The sequence below is a fragment of the Aphelocoma coerulescens genome, chromosome 12 (genome assembly GCF_041296385.1).
Source record: "Aphelocoma coerulescens isolate FSJ_1873_10779 chromosome 12, UR_Acoe_1.0, whole genome shotgun sequence".
Lineage (NCBI taxonomy): Eukaryota > Metazoa > Chordata > Aves > Passeriformes > Corvidae > Aphelocoma > Aphelocoma coerulescens.
The window spans coordinates 4635527-4657845 of NC_091026.1; the positions used below are offsets into that span (position 1 = coordinate 4635527).

Here is a 22319-nt window from a genome sequence, read left to right on the forward strand (position 1 = left end):
TGTGAAACTTATCTAATACCCTATTTTTAGTTAAATCCCTTAACACCGTGGATTTTCAGCCCAGAAGATTCTCATTCTCTAATACTATGTTAATCCTGCACAACACTTGCTCCCAGCAAATAAGGGTGTCTCGGCTGGAGCACAAACATGCAGCCATTTACTGTGCAGGTGGAAGTTCAGGTTTGTACACTCAATTTGTATCAATAATTTTTTTGCCTGTGAAGGACTGACAACATAATGTTTGAGATGGCAATGACAGTCAGTGGCCCACTTTCCCTCTCAATTATCAAACACTGGGGGAATAGAAGAGCCCCAGCTGCCAGGCAGTATTTCTCCAAAACAGAGCATGCATAAAAATTACATAATGTGCTGGTTTGTTTATTTGACAGTTCCTGTCTCCACAATACTTTCTTTTACAAGCAAATTCTTGTGCTCTTTTATTCTGCCTTCACACTGAACTGCCCTTCAAAATTATTTCCCAAGTATACCTACAAAATATCACCAAGCCTATCAATTACCTCTTCACTGCATCTGTTTGGGATACCTCCAGCTGGCATTTAGGCATTCTTCCTCTTCTACATAAAGGTCTTCACAACTTTCCTTTCTTTGGGGGAAAATAATTTAAAAAATCCACCACCTAAAATCTCTAGATAATTTTCTCTCAAGTAATATGAAATCCAGCCAATTGACAAAAATACAGGGCTTTTTAATACTGAAAGGGATGAACACACAACTCAAGGTTAACTTGGCTTCTAGAAAAAACCAGCTTGGTTTTAATGGTAATTTTGAAGAATAGTCCTAATTTCTAGTATGTCCATATATTTACAATACAAACAGCACAGCATTTAGAATTTGTAAAACCACAAGTCAGGATAACTCTTCCTAGAAGAGCCTTGCAGAACTATGTCATTTTACTTAAAAAAAAAAAATTCTCTCAGATGCAAACTCAATCTTGAAGAACAAATTGGGAGAGCTCATCACATCTCTGGAGGGTGCAAGATCTCATCTTGTTTGCTCCAAAAATGTCCACTTTACCTCAACCTTTTCAGCTTCAATTCTACAGGCATCAATTTTTCTTCTATTCCTTCTCTCAGTATATCAAAGCCTCATTCAATATCATTCGTATTTCTCTTACACAAATAAAGATGGTGAAGGGAAAGAAAATGATCCTAGCAGTGATTCACATAAACTACATACAGACTTTAAAATAGACTTTGATGGAAATACAATACAGAAATCCATGGAAAATTAAATACATGAAAAAAACATGTTTGTCAAAATGAGACTCTAATAATACAACCTGATACTTTTCTTTGACAGAATTAAGTTAAGTTATGTTAAAAACCGCAGAGGCTGCCATCTATAAAGAAATTAATAAAGTACTGATGTAATGCTACACAGGAAATTATTTCTTAAAATGAAGATGATGAGATGAAGGTAAAGAATCTTAGGATAAAAGGGAATTGTAGCAAATACTTCTGAGCATGGCAGTATCAGGCTACAGAGAAAGGTTTTTCAGCTTTTCCTCAAAGATTGACACTCAGGAAAGTTTCTTAGACCTTTAATCCCAACTCAATCATTACTCCAAGCCTATCCAGGAAAGATGCTGTACATTTAGACAGAAATGGCAGCTGCTCTTCCTGCAACCTTCTTAAAGGCAATTCTTTATGGTTAAGTTGATCTCTCCCATTTTGATCTGCTTTGATGCAATGCCAACTACTGCAATAAAACTGCCTTTAATTCTCAAAACAGGTATCATCTGCACTTTTAATTCATATATCCACATGCATTTTACCAACTTTAAGCTAATTGTTGCAACACTACCAAAAAGTCATTCTAATTCCTTTTTATGTCAAGAAAATATGACAAGAGGGTAAATCACTCCAAGCCCCAAAATAATCTAATAGTGTGAGCACTGAAATGTAGGGCTTTTTGAAATTTAAAAGACTGTCCTGACTTCACTGGATCACACAATTCCCCTCCACAGTTATGGATGTCAGTAGTTAGCAGGTGCTAACATTGCAACTGCTACTGGCTTTCCAACTGCAATTGTGAGGTAGGAGAAAAACCATGACTTTAAAGTGTGTTACATTTTCTTTGCATGACAGTGTGAAAGACTTATTGCTAATATTTTTCCCTTTGTTTTTCATTTTAAACACTCATTTGTACCTCTTGGCTACCTGTGGATCTTTCTGTGTAGAATTTATGGCAACTATTTGGAAGATTTCTTTTAATGCAATGATTTTAATAACATTTTATGGGAAAAAGGAATAACCTTTGACTAAAAAGTAATACAAGCCTACAAACTCATCTTGTTTATGGCTTTTATCTGTCAAAAATATCAAGGTATTGGTGGCTCCCCCTCCTTACTCTGTTTCTGACCCTAAACACAGAGTATCTATACCACATTTATAAGGAAGGAAGTGTCTTCCCTGAGTATGAAAGGAAACCTGGATGCTTTCTGGTAATCTCCTGACAGGTGCTACATTAATCTGAAAGAATCATCCTGGAGATCAGGTGAGATGACCTCTGATTTTCAAGCTGAATTACTTTGAAGAAAGCTTCATCTGCCTTTCTGGCACACAAGGTATTGCACATACTGCTGCAATTAGCTTTTGGCACTGAAGCAGAAGCAGAGGATTCACATTTCAAATAGATCTGTCAGGCAGATTCCTTCATCTGTTTTTGATGCAAAAGTCTCTACAATGAAACAGCTTTTCATCAGCAAAAAAAGTTTTTGATGCAAAAGTCTCTACAATGAAACAGCTTTTCATCAGCAAAAAAAGTTGCATTCTGGTTTCTCATTCTAAGCAATAGTAAAAGTTGAAAAACTTATCCATTCATGTAGAAGCAGAAACCTAAACAAAAATTTTAAAATCAAGTATCTATTTTACTTGAAACATGACAGAAAATGAGATGAAGAACTGAAGAGTCCACTTTATAACATGATTTAAATGAGATGATAAATAGCAGACTTCAGCTTTTTATAACAACTTTTTCCTTGTTATTTACAGACCATTGGACACTTCCAATAGCATTTCAGACTTCCACATATTAATATTATGGCCAATTGTATCAGAGTGAAACATTTTTAGAAAGCACAAGTATTTGCAGCATTCTGTATAAAATGCAGCAAGATATGCAGGAAAGAAAGCAGTAGATGAGATTTTGGTTGTGCAAAAATACACAGAGAGATGCTTAAAAGTGCAAGTCTAAAACCAGCAAGATGCTCATCTGAAAGTAGCAAATTCTGATTGGGAAACACAAAATCCTCTGCAGCAGCAGTATCAGCCCTGCATGAGAGCAAACCCAAGCTACCTGGGGGTAACTGGAACAAGGCACAAAGCACGAATGAATGAAAAAAAGGATGAGTCCAGGATCTTTTTTTGTACAGGGAAGAAAGAACGTGTAACCAACAGAAAATGGAATTGCTACAGGAAGGGGCAATCAGTATTGTGTTACAAGAATGATTAGCAACAATACAGAGGGTTAGCAGCAATAAGTAAAACAATATTCCCACATTTTAATAGACCAAACTACACAGCAAAACTTAATATTTACAGTAGGCACACAAAACGAAGCAAATAGAAGGTCTGAAAACAGTCTAAATGACTTCTTTCACAAAAGAGGAAACCTGCAGCTATTCATCCAAGGAGTGTATCTGTCCCTTGATTTCCACCAGCTCCCATCACGACACAAGGGATGAAGACTGAGCCACTGCCAGTGTATTTAAGGGAAAAATTATACCGGTTTAACAAAGAGGGAAAAAAAAATCCCTAACTGGTGGTGACAAGAAGTGTGAGTTTCATGTTTGCGTCACTCCTTCCCAAAGAATACAATTCATTAATGATCAAGGTCAGGGAAAAGTAGCCTCTCACTAAATAAGCAAGCATGTTACATATCAGACGTGTGAGGATGACCTGTTTCCTGAAAGCTACTTGGCCATGGAGTATCTCCTGTTAAACTGTACTGTCTTGAGTAATTACAGCCCTGCTCAAACTGCAGGTACTCAGTCTTCTCAGACATCATTAATGCACATTAATAAAAAGGTTTTTTCCTTTATTTTATTTGCAAATCTCAAGTATGACAAAACAAGCAATTAACACTATTATAATACTTGAGAAAGGGTAGTACTATGTGAATTTGTATATGAAAATCATTAGTGTTTTTAGCAGATTAACACAGCTGGTAGTAAGTTTTGTGACAAAAGTCAGAGAGGGTGGATAGAAGAAAGTGGCAGAACTCTTCCAAAATTCTGTGGAAAAGAGTGTTGTTGCAGAAATACCCTCCAAGTCCCAGATATTTAGATTTAAATACTGCATGTATCTCTGATATCATGCACCTCTTTCTCTAGGGAGTTCAATACCTGTAGTAAGAAGCAAAGAATTTTTTTTTTCTCCTAAATAGGCAACCTGACTAGATGAATATAATGCTGAATATATTTACTGATTTCACTGATGCTTCTCCATAATTGTCATGCATTAGATTTACCTTTATAGTTTGAATTACATTCCTATTTAATGGTTTTACATCAAAAATGGTCTATAGCCCCCTCACAGAACAACCTATTCTCTTCACTGCTGCACTGCTGTCGGCTCTCCTCATCTTTTTTTCCCCTCACAGCATTTTTGCAGCTTCCTGTTGCTAATTTGATCCATAAACTCTGAGCAAAACCAGGCAGGCGTAATGCTCAAAAACAGTCTCTTGGTTCCCATTTACTCTACTGGGAATAAGAATGGAAAATATCTGTAATTCCGCACTGCAGAGCAAAGACTTGATGCAATCTATTGGTCTATGTCCTTCAGAGCTTTCTTTTAACAAGAGAGACATGAAGTGCAGCAAGGGGGCTGCTAAACCTTCATCAGGATGTTCAGGTATGTCCCTCACAGGGGGTTTTGATGTAGGTGACTAAGGAACAGAATCAAACAAACACAGCTTAATGAAAAACATTGGATTGTCTCCTTAGCTGTCAGCTTACAGGACTCCTCCCCACTCCCACATGCTCATTAGCATTAATCCCACTCCCAGTGGAAAAGCAGTTGCTGTTTGTCTGAGAGTGAGTGTCACATGTGTGTCATGCACAACTTACCTGCCTGATCCACATCTCAGGACACACAAGTCTGGCCAAGGGCTGTTTTTTGTCTAATAGCAATTTATTACCATTTCTGTGTGAATGAATTGCAGTTGTCTTTGGCTTTAAAAGAACCTCTCCACAAAATCACCATGGAACTGACCAAGGAGAGCCTAAACCCCTGAGGAGCATTATGATACAAAAAGTCTAAATATCACAGCCTCAGCTCCAGTGTTCCTGCTAACTGTGAAATTCTCTCCTTTTTGCATCAACCATTAAAATACTTCTTCAATGGAAGACAAATGTGCTTTAAGTACCTCTGAACATATCCTCTCAGGCCTATTATTCTCTAGGTTGGTACCAAGTAAGTAAAGTGACCTAATCCTTTTTATAAGTGAGGGGAGCCCTAGGAAAGGGCTACTGGTAAACAGCTCATTCCACAGCAAGAGCAAAACTCACTGTAGAAGGCAATAAACTCACTGTAAAAAGTTATACTTGATTTTCAAATAATCCCAAGTTCTCCCTGTGCACAAATGCTACTGGAAAGAAAATGTTGCATTGGGTTTTTTTGTTAATAAAAGTTACTTGAGAAGAATTAGAAGAAACAGTACCCAGTACTTACTCATTGCCCCAGTCCAGCCTCACTGTGAGGTGTCTCTTGACCTCTCGCACCTGATCCTGTGTCAGGTGCCCCGAGAGCAGCTGCCTGCGGAGGTCAATGAGCTCATTCATCACATGCCGCAGTTTGTAGAAAAGATCTACCTTATGTTTCTGTAAAGGCACACATTTTTGGGAGCAGGGGGGAGGAGAGAGAGAGAAAAAGAAAGAGGCAGGGAGGGAAAACAGCAGGGGAAAGAAAAAGAGGGGGAGAAAACAAGTTTGGAAAGACAAAGAATGTGAGAAAGAGAGAGAGAAAGAGAGAGATTAATAAGTTACCAAATTTTCATTTAATTACCCTAGAGGAACATCAATCCAGTTTTTATGAGCCTTAAAATATTTACATCAAAAAGTAGTGCAATTCATACTAAATAACTTCTTATTCTTAAGGTTTAGGCTCAATCTGCTAAGAGGCCCATTTTCTGATGGAACCTAATGCTAAATAAGAGGATTCATTAGGCACAGCAGGAATCGTTTACTCCAATCATATAGCAAATGTAAAGTTCTAGATTTAAAGCGATGGAGAGGTGAAAAAGCTTGCTTTCTGTCAGCAGCTAATTGAATGGCTCTGAGCAGTCAGCACAATGAGCCACCACAACAGAAAAGCATTTTAAAATTATTTGTGATATTCCAGTTACCAAAATTTAGCCAGGTATGAGGGGTGTGTATGAAAATTCATTATCTAGCAGTCTAAAAAGGACTAAAGAAATTAACAATAAAATCCACCAGGAAAACTACTTTGAAAGAGAAAAATTACCATCGATAATATAAAAACCCCCACACCACCACCATCAGTAAAGACAAACAGAAAATCCCCCCCAAAAAACTTACACATCTAACACTTGCATCCTTTCCAGAAGAACTGGTATTACTCCATCATGGAAAAAAACCCTCTTCTCCAAAACCAAACACCCCCAAACCAGACAAGTGGAAATACTTTTTCCCCCACAGGAAGTAACTATTTGTGAGTTCCCAAAAAGGAAAGTTTAGGGCCAACAACCAAGGCCACCCATAACATAAGATAACATAACATAAGGATGTGTGTCCAAACTACTCCACTCTGTGCTGGGTCAGGATTGTGTGTCAAGGGGGCTCCTGTCCACACACTCGGTCTCCAATACTGCATAAAACAACCAAGGAGGATCCCAAGTAGGAAAACAAGATCTCCTGTTGCAGCTGGATGCTGTTTTTTTAACAACTGAGCTCCATTCCCACCGCTTTGCAAAGCTTGAAATGTTGGAATCTCACTTGGGAAAACACTGAGTAGATGGACTGACACAGAGACTTCATCAGCTGGCACTGCCTTGATCACGTCTCTGCTTGTACATGAGTGGGTTATAAAAGCCCTCTAAATGAAGACACCTGCATTTACCAAGACTACATCTGATAGAGGAACATCCACAAAGAGAAGCATAAGTCTTTTCTGTTGCAACACATTATTAGAACAAGTGCTTTTCACTTGTTTACCAAAAATAGCTGAGATGAGATGAAAAAAGAACTTCCACCTACTTGAGTTTGTTTTCCTCTAAGACCACTAGATTTGCATGACTTAGGAAAACAGACATCAATGCAATCCATTTTGATAAGTATTTTTTTAATTTCCCCTGAACCTGATTACACATCTGTTTTGCTGAAGCAGGTTAAGCACAGATGGCATCATCAGTTGTTCCTGTCAAACAATTTTGAGACAAAAAGATGCACAATCTTTCAACTCTGCCTCAACACCGGTTCTGGTCCTGCTTTAAAGAAAGAAAATCAAACACCAGACCTAACAGAAAGACATAAATTTCTGGGGCTGAAAATATTTATGCAAAGAAGATAATCATGAATAGCTGGTAAGAATGTAATTACTCGATTTTGTTTAGGTTTTATTACTAAACGTTGTCACAAGTACATCCTATATAAGCTGACAATGACAGTAGGTATGGGAAATGTCCATTTTTATATACTATTTATGTGAACAAGAAAAGGTTGTTAAAACACAAGATGAAAACTGTTGAGTTTGGTAGTAACAAAAAAGCAAATTAAGTATATCTAAATAATAAAACAGTTGGGAATTAAATTATCATGAGAATCAGGTCCCAAACCATCATATTCAGACTTCCCAAATAAACCTGCTAAGAGAGCCACTCACTCCTGTAATGATGGTTCACGGTTATCAAAGCATTCAGGCCCAGAACTCTGTGCTGGTTAAATTACAGTATGTTCTGTGGTTATGTTTAAACAGTCATTTTTTACAGAAGTATCAGAAGTACGTATTTAAATACAAATAAAGGAGATTATAGAGCACAAGTGTTTCACCTGCTCTAAACTGAATGCACAAGTACTGAGAGAGAGCTAAACACAGGGTGTCCTTCCAGAAAATCCAAGGCCCGTGGCAAGGAAGGGAGGAAGAGAAAGTGGAAAGCCAGCAGAGCTGTGGCTGTGATCTCGGGAAAAATGTTATGAAGAACCATAGATGCGAGATCCATGACAGTGAAGGAATACACTCATGAGAGAGAAAGGAGAGCTAGAACAGAGTTGAAAGTGGCTTAATTCCAGGCTTGCAGGCAGAAGGAAGTTTGAAGCAGTCAAAAACCAGTTTATAATATCCCTCCTCACACTACACAAGCCCAGGGACTAATGAACTTCATTTGGGAGAGAAGGAAGGAAGGAAGGAAGGAGATGCTCACATTTTAATGACTTCTCTCTTTCAAGATTTAAAAAACCCCGTCAAAATTCAACACTAAGCTAAGCTAATCAGGATTCCTACCCCTGTGTAAAGAAAACTGTAAAAGAGGTGACCCCAGACACCACATTTACAGAAAAAAAATCCTCCTCAGTATTAAAACCCTTCAGTTTTAGTAAGAGTAGCATCATAAACAAACATGAAACTTTATCATGCTGTTAGTAGTTAAATAAAAGATATGCAAGTCAGTTTGATGTGTAAGCATTCATTCTATTCAATTCACAGTAAATTTTCATACAACCTCTAACCCCTCATTTTTCAGCTGGCTTTATCACAAGCTCCCAAGCAAGGAGCACTTTATCAGTCCATCTAGAATGATCTGCTGTGTGCATTTATAAACATATTTGGCAAATCTGGAATACAAAAGTAAGTATTTTTGCAGAACTTTTATGGTAATAATTAAAATGAGTCACAAAGAACCTGAATGGGCTTAATGAATTGGGACTCTCCTCACATGCAGCACAAGTCCTCTGACACGTCTTGTTGCCTCCTTTTACTATCCCCAGACACAAAAACATTTGCTGTATTTCTTTGATCTGTTATAACTAACAAGTCACACTAATCAATCTTTGGATAATCTTCAGATGTGCAGCTATGCATCAAAAAGTGGATGTCTGGCAGTACTTTTTTTTTCTTTTAATGACTCCATATTAACTCTGTGGAGTACAAAAGCCAAAAGATGGGTTTGGTGTGGAGCTTCCCTCACCTGGCCCCTCTCTCACTCCCTCTCTCCAACGGCCAGTCAGGGGAGGAAATGACAGTATTTGTGGATTGGAATAAAGACAGGGAGCCTGCTCACCAACAGCCGTCCCAGCAAAAGAGACCTCCCTTGGGGGAATTTACTTATTGCCAATTAAAATAGAGTTGGGTGGTGAGATCCAAAGACACAAAGAACTCTTGTCCTCAGCCACCCTCTTCCCAAGCCCAACGTTTTTTCCCTTTACTCCCAACTCCTCCATTCTTCACAGAATCACTTCCTCCCCACACTGGCAGGAGAATGGAGGGGTCAGTCCATGGCAGCTCCTCCTCACACTTTTCCCCTGTGCCAGGGTGGGTTCTGCCCATGTGGATCCCAGTGTGGATCCCTACTCCATCACCAGTTCACCTCCCCCTGCTCAGCTCCAGTGTCTGTGGGGCTGTTTCTCCACTTTCCCCCTCATCTCCCTGCCCCAAAGGTGCTGCCAGAGGCCCCCCACAGCTGGGCTGAGCCCTGTGGAAGAAGCTGGAATTGGCCTCTTCCCTCAGCACCATCCCCAGAGCCAACACCCAGCACAGGGGCTTGGGGTCCCGACCAGCCCACCTGAGCCATAAACCCAACACACCCGAGCACAACAGGGCCCTGCTTCCGTGCAATTCCCTCAGGCTGCCTCTGTCATCTCTAAATAAATGCCACATAATAGGAAAATACATAACAGACTGGTACATTACAGAAGATGACCTATTTATAATCATTTTGTTGCCATGACTTCATTTACCACCACTGTAAAGTCAGGATTTTGTCTCTCTCAAGAGCAGTCCCTTAAGACATTTCCTATAAAACTGCTTTAGGCTGTAATGAGGGAGAAGGGCACAAAAAATTATTTTCCTTATAAAAGCAAGTGAGTAGCTTTTCCCAGGTTCCTTATTATGGATTTTGGTATCTACATTAGATATTAAAGCCTGCAAGCACCATCAGTACATGAAAGGAAATACTCAAATTAGAAACAACACAAAAATCCTGCCTTTCTTCCCAGTTTTGTCCGGATTTTTTAAATTAAGCAAATTATATTAAAACTCTGTTGGAATTTAAAGATCTGTGCAATATTTATAGTTTAGTCTAACTCAAAATCTGTAATATTACCATGCAAACCTTAAACATCACCTATCAAATTAGACAGTATTCATCAAGTGCCTGTTGATGAATAAAGGTCAGACTACAGGTCAATACAAAGATGTCTCAAAAATAAGGAAACAAACTGAAGAGCAAAAAATTTGTGTGGGAGATGTGGATGGTACAGAGGTGTCCTGACTGGCACAGAAAAAGCAATTTGAGAACACAATTAATACTTGCACATATTCATCAGTTCTCCATATGTGCCTAGACAGCTGGTCCTCTTGGATTACAGAGCTAAAATGGACTTCAAAAACAGTTAAAAAATACAGACAACAAATAAGGGAAAATAACATCAAACAAGAATAAAGTTAATAAATTATAACTTCTCCTAAGTAAAACTACAAAGTCCATTTATCAAGGATTGAAGTACCATCCTGGGGTTTTCACAAGAGGCTGGGTTTGAGCTCATCCCTCTTTGACAGGGCACCATTGAACACCCAGAGAGTCACTGGATCACAGAAATGTTAAGGTTGGAAAAGACCTCTGAGATTGTCAAGTCCAATAAACATTAGTCTTTCAAATCAAGTAACAGACTGAGAAAGGCATCTCTGTTTAGGTTTATTTTCATTCTTCTATCCTGAAAATCTCTATTTATTAGTTCTCAATTTATTCATAAGTATGCATTATAATGAATTGTATTTATTTTGTCTTATGAATATTCATAGCTTTTAGTTTCACACAGAAATTATTTACTCCAGTAAAAATCTATTTAAATTGATTCTCTACTGTATTCACAGAGGGCATTTCAATTTACAGTGTGTAATAAAGCACAGTAAATCAGAGTGACAGAAAAAATAAGTTCTTCAGACTTTTGCCATTGAAAATGAGTAAAGTAGCCTAAAATACTGACATGTGACAAAGGAGGAACTTAAGCAGTAAAAAGAATGATGTAACATCAATAAAGAAAGCAAAAGCAGAGAAAAAAAACAACAAAACAAAGCCTGTACAAGATAAGCAGAGATGTTGCTACAAGCTTTTCCTTTATATTAGATTAAATAACATGCCTGAATTACCATTTATCATACTTCAGGAGTACAGTCATTTTTTGCTAGATATATTATGTCCTTATGCTTCTTCCAAAGAGCTCAAAAGCTGAAAGACATACTGAATTTACATCAGTAACTTCACAAAAAGGTTCCTTGCACTCTTGGCAACAATCCAAGGAGAAACCAACAATTCTGCCTTACCCTGAGCTGCAAAATAAAACGAAATTCTCAAAAGAATGAAGCCTGGGATATGAAGGCCTAAATCACAGAGAAGCTGATTGGATACAGGCACCTCACACTAGCAGTGTATATGCAAACTTCTCACTTGTCCTTATTCCTCGTTTCTCCTACATGTACAGAAATTTCATTTGTGCAGCGCTTGTGCTGACCTCCCCCTCTCCTGAGGAGCATTAATATGCTTTACCAGAAACCCTTGTGCAGCAAAGCAACAACTGGATTGCCTCCAAAATAATTTTAGAACTCCACTGGATTGGATTGCACATTAAAAAAAAAATTAAATGCATTCAAATTCTTTATGATAAACAGAAAACAATTGTTTGTTCTGCTCCAAAACCAAAATGGTGTATTTAAATCGAAGCTATCTGCCAACACATCCAAAACCCTGGTGATATCTTCTATTTGTTGCAAACCAAAGCCTTTCACAGCTTTAAACCCCATGCAGAGGGAACCCCGGTAGCACTGCAGCAATAGCAGCACTTAGGGTACAACAGGACACAGGAGGAGAAGTCCTCACAATGTTAGCAAAGCTCTTTTGCCTTGAAAAAGGCTCTTCTCTTTTCTCAGACCTCTTGTGAAGGACAGTGGGTAATATTTAAATCTGTAGTCACGATGCTCTCCATTTAACAAATCAACCCATCTCAGTTCAGAGCTCTCCACAGAATATTATGAAGAAAAATGTTTTCACAAAGGGTTAGTCCCAATCTACTGCCTTCTTCAAGAAGAGAAGCTTTCCCTTATTTGTTTCTATCACCTCACAGAGCTTAACTGTTTAACTCACACTAAAGTGCAATTCAGAGTCTATTTTATTTATAATAACTCAGTACAGTACAAACAACTTCTCCACTCTAAACATCAGTTATGCTACACATGTAAATAGCTCTGAGTACAAGTTATTACACTCCCTGGCAGTCAAGATGTGCATCTTGACTCTCATATCTCTTCCTTATTTACAGCTTCAGATGCCTGGGCTGTCTAATACAGCAACTTGGGACAAGTACAAGATGACAACATTTAACAGTTACAGAAACAAGTTAAAACAAATCTGAGACACTTCTGGTGTCTGACTTTCTGCTATCAGTATTCATATGTTGTTGCTACTCTTAGGCATCATCATCACCAGGAAATGTACTTTGGCCAGCATGAGACAGGTATTCTGGGGCTGAATTAGTGTTGCTTAGCTTTTTTGGTTAACAGAAAAAAATAGGATGCTAAGAAGGGAGATTGGTCTTTTCCAGGAAAAATTTTAAGGGGCTCTGTGGGATAATTACTGTGAGAGGAGGAAAAATTTGGTTCAAGAAATACCTTAAAGTAGCCCTCTGTCTTGAGCCCATCCCCATCCTGGCTGCCGGTGCTGACAGCTGAGGGCTGGAGAAAAACCTGCCTAACGAGATTGTGGCACAGCCTGCAGCTTACCATTGCTTTGTTGAGATTGAATTGAGTTCCTAAATCTTTAGGTGCAACAGCAATATTAACCTCATTTCCTAACATCATCATAAACTTTTAACAAAGCTTAAGGAAATGGAATTGAAGGGGATAAACTTAGAGGTTTAATTCTTCATTTCTATAATACCGTAAAACAAGTGACATTAACACCCCTTTTCAATCCATATTACATTTATTGAAGTCAGTTCCAAATCCTTTGGATATTAAATGTACTTATTTGTTTTTATGTTGTAAGAACATCTTGTTCTAGATGTTCTTAAATGTAAGAATGTACAATTTAGGATAAATTTCCATTCCGAGGAGAAAGAGATAGGCATGCAAGGCTTTTGCTATTTTATTAAGGACAATTTCCCCCAGTTTTGAATGCCTCCATCATGACACAGACATGTTAGGGCACAACATATGAAGGCAATATATTTTGCTTTATCATATTTCTTCAGAAGTATTACTAACAACACCAGGTAAGTTAGCCTTCTGAAAGACAATACACCAAGGAAAGAGCCCAAGAACATGAAAGAGGCTTCTTTTTCCCATTTTTTCAGGTCGTGATCCTGCTTTTTGTCCTGCTCCCTCTCCTCAGGATCCTGAGCTCTCCCATCTCAAGGTCACTACTGCTAAGGATGCCTTTGACCTTCACATCCCGAACCTGCCCTCCCCTGTTTGTAAATACGAGGTCCCAGCAGGGAAGGAGCTTTAATAAGCAGAAGTAGAATCAGTACCAATGTTCCCTGCCCTCATCACCACCTTCCATTTTTCTCGTAGACTTGTGTCCCCTATTTACATTAAAACCACAGCCATAATGGCCCTTTCCTTTCCAAAATACATTTGCTGAATCATGTGGGATCTTCCAGAGGGAGAACTGATGGTCTTGAAAAACAGCAAGTGTATTTCTTTCCCCTTGGAAGTTCTGGTCCCACAAAGCTTGGAATATTGGTAAACCCAACTGGAAGAGGAGCACCTCCAACCTCCTGCTGGAATCTCTGTCCCAGCCATCCGAAATGCCTCCTGCTGGAAGCACTGGGAATGCCAGCAGACCCCACTAATCTTGATGGACTGGAAAAGGGAAAACTGTGTGGCCTTTACCCGATAAAGATCTAAACCCAGAGGACTTGAGGAAGATGCTGCATTTGATACTAACTGCTGCTATTTACCTGTAAGACAAGCAACAAATGAAAACATTCTGCTCTAAAAGAAACTGAAGCAGTATTGGGTAAGTGTGGAAGCCTCTATATTCCATACTTTCAGAAGACTTTTTACTATCATTTAAATGCAAAAGAAATGAAGGCATTCAGAAGAAAGCTTCCTACCCATAACTAAATGGTTACATTCTTTTGCAAATGCAACATATCTTTCCACAAAAATCAGTATTTTAAGGTTATTTTCTGCATGACAGAGAATTATATTACCTTTCACATCAGTTTTAAAGTAGAGTTAAAAGCTTTTGTTTATACTTTGAATAAACATGATATATTTATTGAAGTGTTATTAATAAATTATTAACATTCATACTAATTGATAATAGTCATGCTAAGTTAGAACTTGCATGATAAATATCTTTGGAGAAATTCAAACTGATTACAGTATATTACAAGTTCTGTCAGATAAATAGTTTCCCCTTAGCAATGCCTTACTCTGCCAAATTCTCAAGCTGAAAAATACTTTCTCCCTAAAGCATTTCCATTGCATTTAAATCAAACATCTGCTCTTCAAATGCTATTTACATTCTTAACAGGGAACTTCACATCCAGTGGGGTTCAAGGATATAACCTGATACTTTCACCCTTTTGCCAGCTCCTCTCACACAGTGTCCCACAAGGCACAAAATTAATATTCTCCCTCACACATTGGAGGGCTCTAGAAGGAGCATTACTGCTTTGGACCTGAGAAACACAGCAGTTTTTTAGAGGAAAAAAAGCTCAGAAGAAGTCCCAAAGTCTGTAGGACTGGGTCACTACGAGTCAACTTGAACATCTCTACCAATTCTTTGTCTCTGTCAGGATCCCTGCAGGTCACGCAACACAACTTCGTTATGTTAGAGAAGACTTTGCCAAAAGCCATTTTAAAGTAGCATTAGGGGCACTTAAAACACTAAGAAAGAAAACCACAAGCAAAACACACAGCATTATTCCCACAAAATATAGAACACAGACCATTATTTGCAAACCAGTTTGATTAGCGCATTTTGTAATTAATGATCCTGGGCATGGTGCCACCATTTGTCCTCCAACAGTTCTGTGAATCCCTAAAGAAAATTACTGACTGGATTTCAGTAGTTTTCCAACTAAACTGTCTAATGGAGATTCAAAACATTTCAACTATGCTTCTCACAGACAGGTTCCAGTAATCTTCACTCCTCTAAAAGAGACAATTTCAGCTTCAAAGGAACAGCTCTAAGTAAAAAAATCTATGGGTTTGCAAAATCCAAGACCACTGCCCAGCAGAGTAAAATCCTTTACAAAAGGAATGGTAGCACATTTACCCAGCAATTTAAATAGAGATTGATCCATTTCTACTACTCCACACAGATATTTAGCACAACTGTAAACCTTCCTGGAAGCCCTAATTTGTCTATATAAAATAGATATATAAAATAATAACTTGGCAGAGTTCAGAAAACAACATAACTGTTTTCTAAGAATAAGACCAAGATGCAGTGAAATTATGTATATCTTACTTGTAAGCTCAGGATTTTTTGGAAGGGAAGCTGATCACCCAAATTATCTTCTAACTCAAAAAATCTACAGATTTCAAAGTTTTCTGTGTCTGTTGTGCATTACAATGCAGTTACTTCTGTTCAAACACCAAATACAAAATATAAAATTGTGAGGATATGAAAATCAGAATTCCCTTACATATGAGGATTTTTTTCATTACTGAAGTAATGATTCTTTATGGCTCTTTCAGCTATTTCAGTATATGCAAACTCCTGTTGATTTATCAATGGTTTTAACAGCAATGCTCAATGGCGGCTCAGACACATTTTATGCCTCCCACCATTATTACAAAAAAATAAAGGTAAATAAATGCAGGAGCCACAGCTCTTGTTTCTGCAAACCCTCTCTGATGCTCCTAATTTGGAGCATGACAGGAGGAGAAATGAAGTGCAGAATAAAGGGATACACACACTTGAACCAGCAGCTGTTACCAGTGACTAAATAGCTGTCCTGTCCCTTGCTCAAGTCTGGATGTTGGTGCTTACACATGATGAACAAAAGGTTTTTAAAGAGGAAGCTCCAAAGAATATCAGTTGTGGCAAAGATCAGCACCATTTGCCTGGAGCCTCGATCTCAGAGGGGTCACAGACACAAAACTCGTGAGATTTGGGATATTTGGGAACCCAGTTCAAACACTTCTGAACGTTGCAGGCTGTGGTGGCTCAGGTGCAGAGATCCCGATGTTTTAGGGATGATGGCTCCAGAGAACAAACAACAAATGGAATTGCACCGTATGATCTACTCAGATACTCCGTGACAAGACAGTTTGGGTTTCAGAAATACTGTTAGGAAGAGCCAGATCCATCAAAGTAAGATTTATATGAACAAGTAATTTCTTCTGCAGCTCCACATATGGCCTCAAGAAAAATACTGGGAAAATAATAACTGATTCAAATGCAAGCTAAGCTACTTCACCCCATGAAAGAACGTGTGAAGCTGAGGAGCTTTAAGCACTGCCACTGAGCTGATAGCCATCCCATAATACAGCAGGACTGAAAACAATTTAGCAGTTAAACAAAAAGCACAAAAAAGAAAAGCAGAATGCAGCAAAGACGATGTAAATTATAAATAAAGCCTGTTTTTAAATATTTGCTTTCACTCATTCTGTAAAATATTCAAGTTTTTGGTAAATAAAAAATTAAAATAGTTCAAAGATGAGAGGCAGAAATACAAACAACAAGCTAAGAGAAAACAGGTAAAACTCCCAGTAAAAAGAATTAATTCCAACCTCTTCAATTTAAAAATGTTTGTTCCATGTATGTGACAAAAACAGTGCAAATATTTGTAAAGGACCTGTGGCTGGCAGCTGTTAAAACTTTAGATTTTAAACAAAGATCCCAACAACACCAGAACAAAAACATGTTTTTCAACTCTGGGCATCTCATTATTCTAAAAAACAATATCAAAGCATTCCCGTTAGTGTGGAAGTGCAGGTAGTTCCTGAGCTTTATTTTAAATAGGGTCACCTTCTAAGGTGGAAGCTGGTGTTTTCACCAGGGCTTAGGATGCTCCACAGACTAAAGCCAAATGGAAAGGAAGCAAAAGATCACTGCACAGGGAGAATGGTTAAAAGCTCCAGTTAATAAATGACAGCCAAGCAGTGTCAGCAGCATTATTTGCTGCCCAGCACGGCTGGCAGAGCAGTGCCCTCCAGAACACAGCTGATTCCCAAATGCTAAACCTGCCTGTAAGGCAAAGGAGCTGGCTCCTGACTCATGCTGACACCTTTACCAGGCAACTGAACCATTTCTGGTGATCTCCCACTCAAAGATATCCAAAATATCTGCTGTTCCCTACAGTGTTTGAAACGTAAAAAAACCAAAAAAAAAAAAAAAAAAAAAAAAGGTATTGAATGTCAATCTTTTCCACAGTTTCTATATAAATAGCCAAAAAGCATGTCCTCACCAAGGAGATCAGTCATCAAAAACCACAAAGAATGTGTTTAAAGGGGTACAAGAATTAGCACATCATCTCAAAGGCATCACTAGACAAAGACTCCTAAAAAACCATTAGACTTTTGCATACAATTCTCTTGCCTGAAAGAATATAAAACACATCCATACAGCACATCCACTACCTCATAGCATGGTTTTTTGTATTTTAGTAATGCTGTTTTTTTCAACACAGCTGGTCCTGACTAAACAGATTTAAAGATTCATCCATTCCAAGACTATAAAGGATTATTGTGATTATCTAGTCTGACTTCCTGCAGGGCACATGCCATAGAAACCTGCTCACAGATTGCTGCAACATACTTCCTCTAGGATAATGGGGCAACAAATCATTTAAAATACAATCCAGCCTTGTTTTAAAGATATCAGTAATAAAGAAACAACTGCTTTCCTTGATTAATTTATTGCTAATCACCCTAATTATTAAAAAGTGCCTACAATTCTATTCCAAATTTGCATGGCTTTGCTTTGTCAGTACTGGGCTTTGTCCTATTTTTTTTTCCTTTGAGAGAACTGACAGATTGTTGACAGATTACTTCAATTATCAATCATCTACCTGCAACCCTCCTCCACGTACCCATTTATAAGTCACAATAGGCTGACTCCTCACTCAACTTCTGCAGTTTGTCTGAGCAAATGTGCAAAGTAATTTTTTCACTCTGTCAGGCTTCTGCTGGAACATTATTCTCACTTTTATTTATTTATCTCTCTATTTTTATGTATTATACATCAAGAAGATGTGGATAAACAGGCAATTCTTTCAAGCGATAGTGAAACTATCCAGAAAACATGATATTTTTTAAAGGTTGGATTTGACTCTGACTTTTTAGTCTAGAAATGACAAGAATTACAAAAATAATTTAAATCAAAAACTTGCAGGAAAGAGAAATGGAATGAGCTCTTACCCTTGTTCATCCAAATAGGATATGGAATAACAAGCAGGGGGAAAGATTGAGCACAGCCTTCAGATAAAAACTGTTAACACATATGGGCCAAAAAATACTGAATTTTCGAGGGGCTGCAGAATATCCACTGCTGTAGATTTTTTTTTTTTTTTTTTTAAACAGGCAACACCAGCACATGTTGAAAATGCCATAGCTGGACATTAACTTGCTGTAAAGGACTCAGATGGATGAGATAGCCTGGAGATCCACTCCAGGTTCCCCCTCCTAGGACTCCTTGCCATCGTGGATCACCTCGGAATCTTTCTGGCTGTTCCCCATCTATTCTGAAGAGGACACAGCAGAATCAGTAGCAGCTGCCCAGCAATCACCTCATTAATTTATAAAGAGAATTTTTCATTTATTCTCCCCCTCTGCCTCTCCAGATGCCCCCCTGTCTAGAAAGGCAAGACTTCTTATCCTCTTAGCTGTCAAAACCAAGGAAGAGGCTGATGTTGGATTGGTTTGCCACAACAATGTTTCATCATGTTAAGTGTCCTGGGTTGAGGTGTATTCTATTACCATCCTCATGAGCTGTTGAAATCAGGTGGGGCAGTGTTTTCCTTGCCTCCTCCCCCCAGACTATCTTTCTGTTAATGGCCCATCATTGTCCTGCTGCATGACTCAGAGATAACTCCCTCCGGACTATCTTCTGTTAACGAGCCTAATCAACACCTGGCCTCATGACTCATTACCTCATTGTGAGATGCTCCACCCAGAGGGAGGAACCAAGCATCCCATCATGGATATAACTGGGACTCTGAGCATCAAAGGGATGGGCTCCACTGGATTTCCAGAGGACAGGAGCTACACAGCCACCGCTGGACTTTCTGAGGAAGAGCAGACCCCTTCTACTACAGGATCACCACTTCAGAGGATTGCAGCCACCATTCCACCAGACTGCTACCACTACTCTGCCTAATAGGGATTCAGGTTGTATCTTGGCTCTGTCAGTGTTTTCTTTTACTTTCTTTTTCCTTTTCTTTAATTTCCATTAAATTGTTATTCTGACTTGGTGCCTCTCAGTGGTTTATTTTCAAACTAGCACATAATTTGGCGCCCAACGTGGGGCCTGCTCTGAGAGAAAGTCAGAATTACAATTTTGTATTCACCATGGTGCTCAGCTTGTCTGCATGGGTACTGTATCTTGCTCTCTATATCTTTCCTCACATGGGGAACTACCTGCCTGTAGTATTACTCCTGTTAAAACCAGGGACTGGTATGAGAATTGCTTTAATGGTTTATTATGTCTATAGCATAATAACCTGCGAGGCGATGAATGCCATTCGGAAAATATACTCCATTTTGTTTGGCTGTCCTAGTCTGGGCTCCTATTTCTGGGATCTCCTCAACAATCGCACCCAGCCCCTGGTGGGAGGAGTAGAGAGTGGTTTCTTCCAGCCTTTCAGGCCAGGCACAGCAGTTTTTGAAAATATTGAACTCCCTCTGGATGTCAAAGATAGCATAAACTTGCTGTCAGTTCTGCTTTGTCTTCTCTGTACAGCCTGCACCATGTACACCATGCTCAGAATCAGAGCTATGGCACAGCATCCTCAGGATGAGGGAGGGAAGAAGAGCAGAGCAACAAACACCATGTCTGCACAGACTGTCGCAGAGAAGAAAGAAACCAAATGCAAAACAACAGCGTCCATGTCTACGCAGACTGACACAAAGGAAAAAGGAACCAAACGCAAAGCAACAGTGTCCATCTCTACGCAGACTGACACAGAGGAGAAAGAAACCAAATGCAAAACGACAGCATCCATGTCTACGCAGACTGACACAGAGGAGAAAGAAGCCAGACGCAAGACAACAGCGCCCATGTCTACGCAGACTGACACAGAGGAGAAAGGAACCAAAAGCACTGTCAGCATCCCCACGCAAACCATCACTGAACCAGAACAGCCTAAACCGATTGCAGTTGCCCCCGTGCAGAAGAAGAAATCAAAAAGCAAGTCAGTCCGCATAGTGACTGACGAGGATGCAGCAGGACCTTCGCACCCAGCAGAAGAGGCAGAGCCAGAGATCATCACTCGGTCACTATCCCTGGGTGAGCTGCGTGACCTGCGGAGGGAATTCACACGCCAGACGAATGAGTCCATCCTGACCTGGCTGCTCCGCATCTGGGACGCTGCAGCCAATGACACTATTCTAGACGGAAGTGAGGCCAGGCAACTGGGATCTCTGTCCCGGGATGTGGTCATTGACCAGGGGATCGGGAGAACCCAAGAAACCCTCAGCCTCTGGCGGCGACTGCTTACAAGTGTCAGGGACAGGTACCTTTGTAAAGAAGACCTCCAGGTACACCAAGGAAAATGGAGCACAATGGAACAAGGTATCCAGTGCCTGAGGGAATTGGCTGTGCTGGAGATCATTTTCTCAGAAGATGAGAGATTTCCTAAGAGCCCAGATGGTGTCCAGTGCACATCACAGATGTGGTTGAGGTTCGCACGCCTTGGACCAGAGATATACTCCCGTTACCTGGCAACGCTGCAATGGAGGGAAGGCGAGGACAGGGTGGGCGTCTTGGTGAACAAGCTGAGGATTTACGAGGACACTGTCACAGCCCCATTTCGCACCCATGTCTCATCCGTGGAAACAAGTCTTTTGGCTGAGCAAGTCCGGAGCTTGGTTGAAGAAGGCCATCAGAAATTGAAAAAGGAGCTTAAGGAAGAGATTTATCACATCTCGCCAGAACCAACAAGAGTCTCTGCCATTAGGAGCCGGCGCCCCCCAACCAGGGAGAGAGGATACACGCCACGAGGTAATCTCTGGTTTTTCCTTCAGGAACATGGAGATGACATGAGTAAGTGGCATGGAAAACCCACCTCCTCCTTAGCAGCCAGGGTACGTGAACTAAAGAGAGGGACAACTACCACAAGAAGCGCATCTAGAGTCAACATTGCTCCGGTCTCTCGCACACAGAACTCCAGACGGTACCAGAATGACAGTATGACTGATCCTCTTGAAGGGACCTCAGGAACATACTCACCGGAAGGGAGCAACATGCACCAGAACCAGGAATAGAGGGGCCCTGCCTCTAGCCAGGTAGAGGAAAGGGATAATCGGGTCTTTTGGACTGTGTGGGTCCGATGGCCTGGCACAGCTGACCCACAAAAATACACGGCTTTGGTTGACACAGGCGCTCAATGTACTCTGATGCCATCAAGGTATGTGGGAGCAGAACCCATTTCTATTTGTGGGGTGACAGGAGGATCCCAGCAGCTGACTGTACTGGAAGCTGAAGTGAGTTTAACTGGGAACGAGTGGCAGAAACACCCCATCGTGACTGGCCCGGAGGCCCCGTGCATTCTCGGCATAGACTATCTCAGAAATGGATATTTCAAGGACCCAAAAGGACATCGTTGGGCTTTTGGGATAGCTGCTGTGGAGACAGAAGATATCAGACAACTGAGTACATTGCCTGGCCTCTCAGATGACCCGTCTGCCGTGGGACTGCTAAGAGTTGAAGAACAACAGGTACCAATCGCCACAGCAACAGTACACCGTCGGCAATACCGCACCGACAGAGACTCTGTGGTTCCCGTCCATGAGATGATTCGTAAACTGGAGAGCCAAGGGGTGGTCAGCAAGGCCCATTCACCTTTCAACAGCCCTATATGGCCAGTGCGTAAATCCAACGGGGAATGGAGACTGACAGTGGATTACCGTGGCCTGAATGAAGTCACACCACCATTGAGCGCTGCTGTGCCG

The 22319-nt window shown here is 40.0% G+C and overlaps 1 protein-coding gene across 4 annotated transcripts in view; it reads right to left on the reverse strand.

Moving 5' to 3' along the window:
- The window catches only part of DOCK3 (dedicator of cytokinesis 3), a 192326-nt gene that overhangs the window by 119771 nt on the left and 50236 nt on the right, over window positions 1-22319 (reverse strand). For all 4 annotated transcript variants that reach the window (XM_069027878.1, XM_069027877.1, XM_069027876.1 and 1 more), the window contains exon 6: window positions 5694-5842. In XM_069027878.1, the coding sequence (XP_068883979.1) occupies window positions 5694-5842 (149 nt within the window). The remainder of the gene's footprint in view (window positions 1-5693; window positions 5843-22319) is intronic.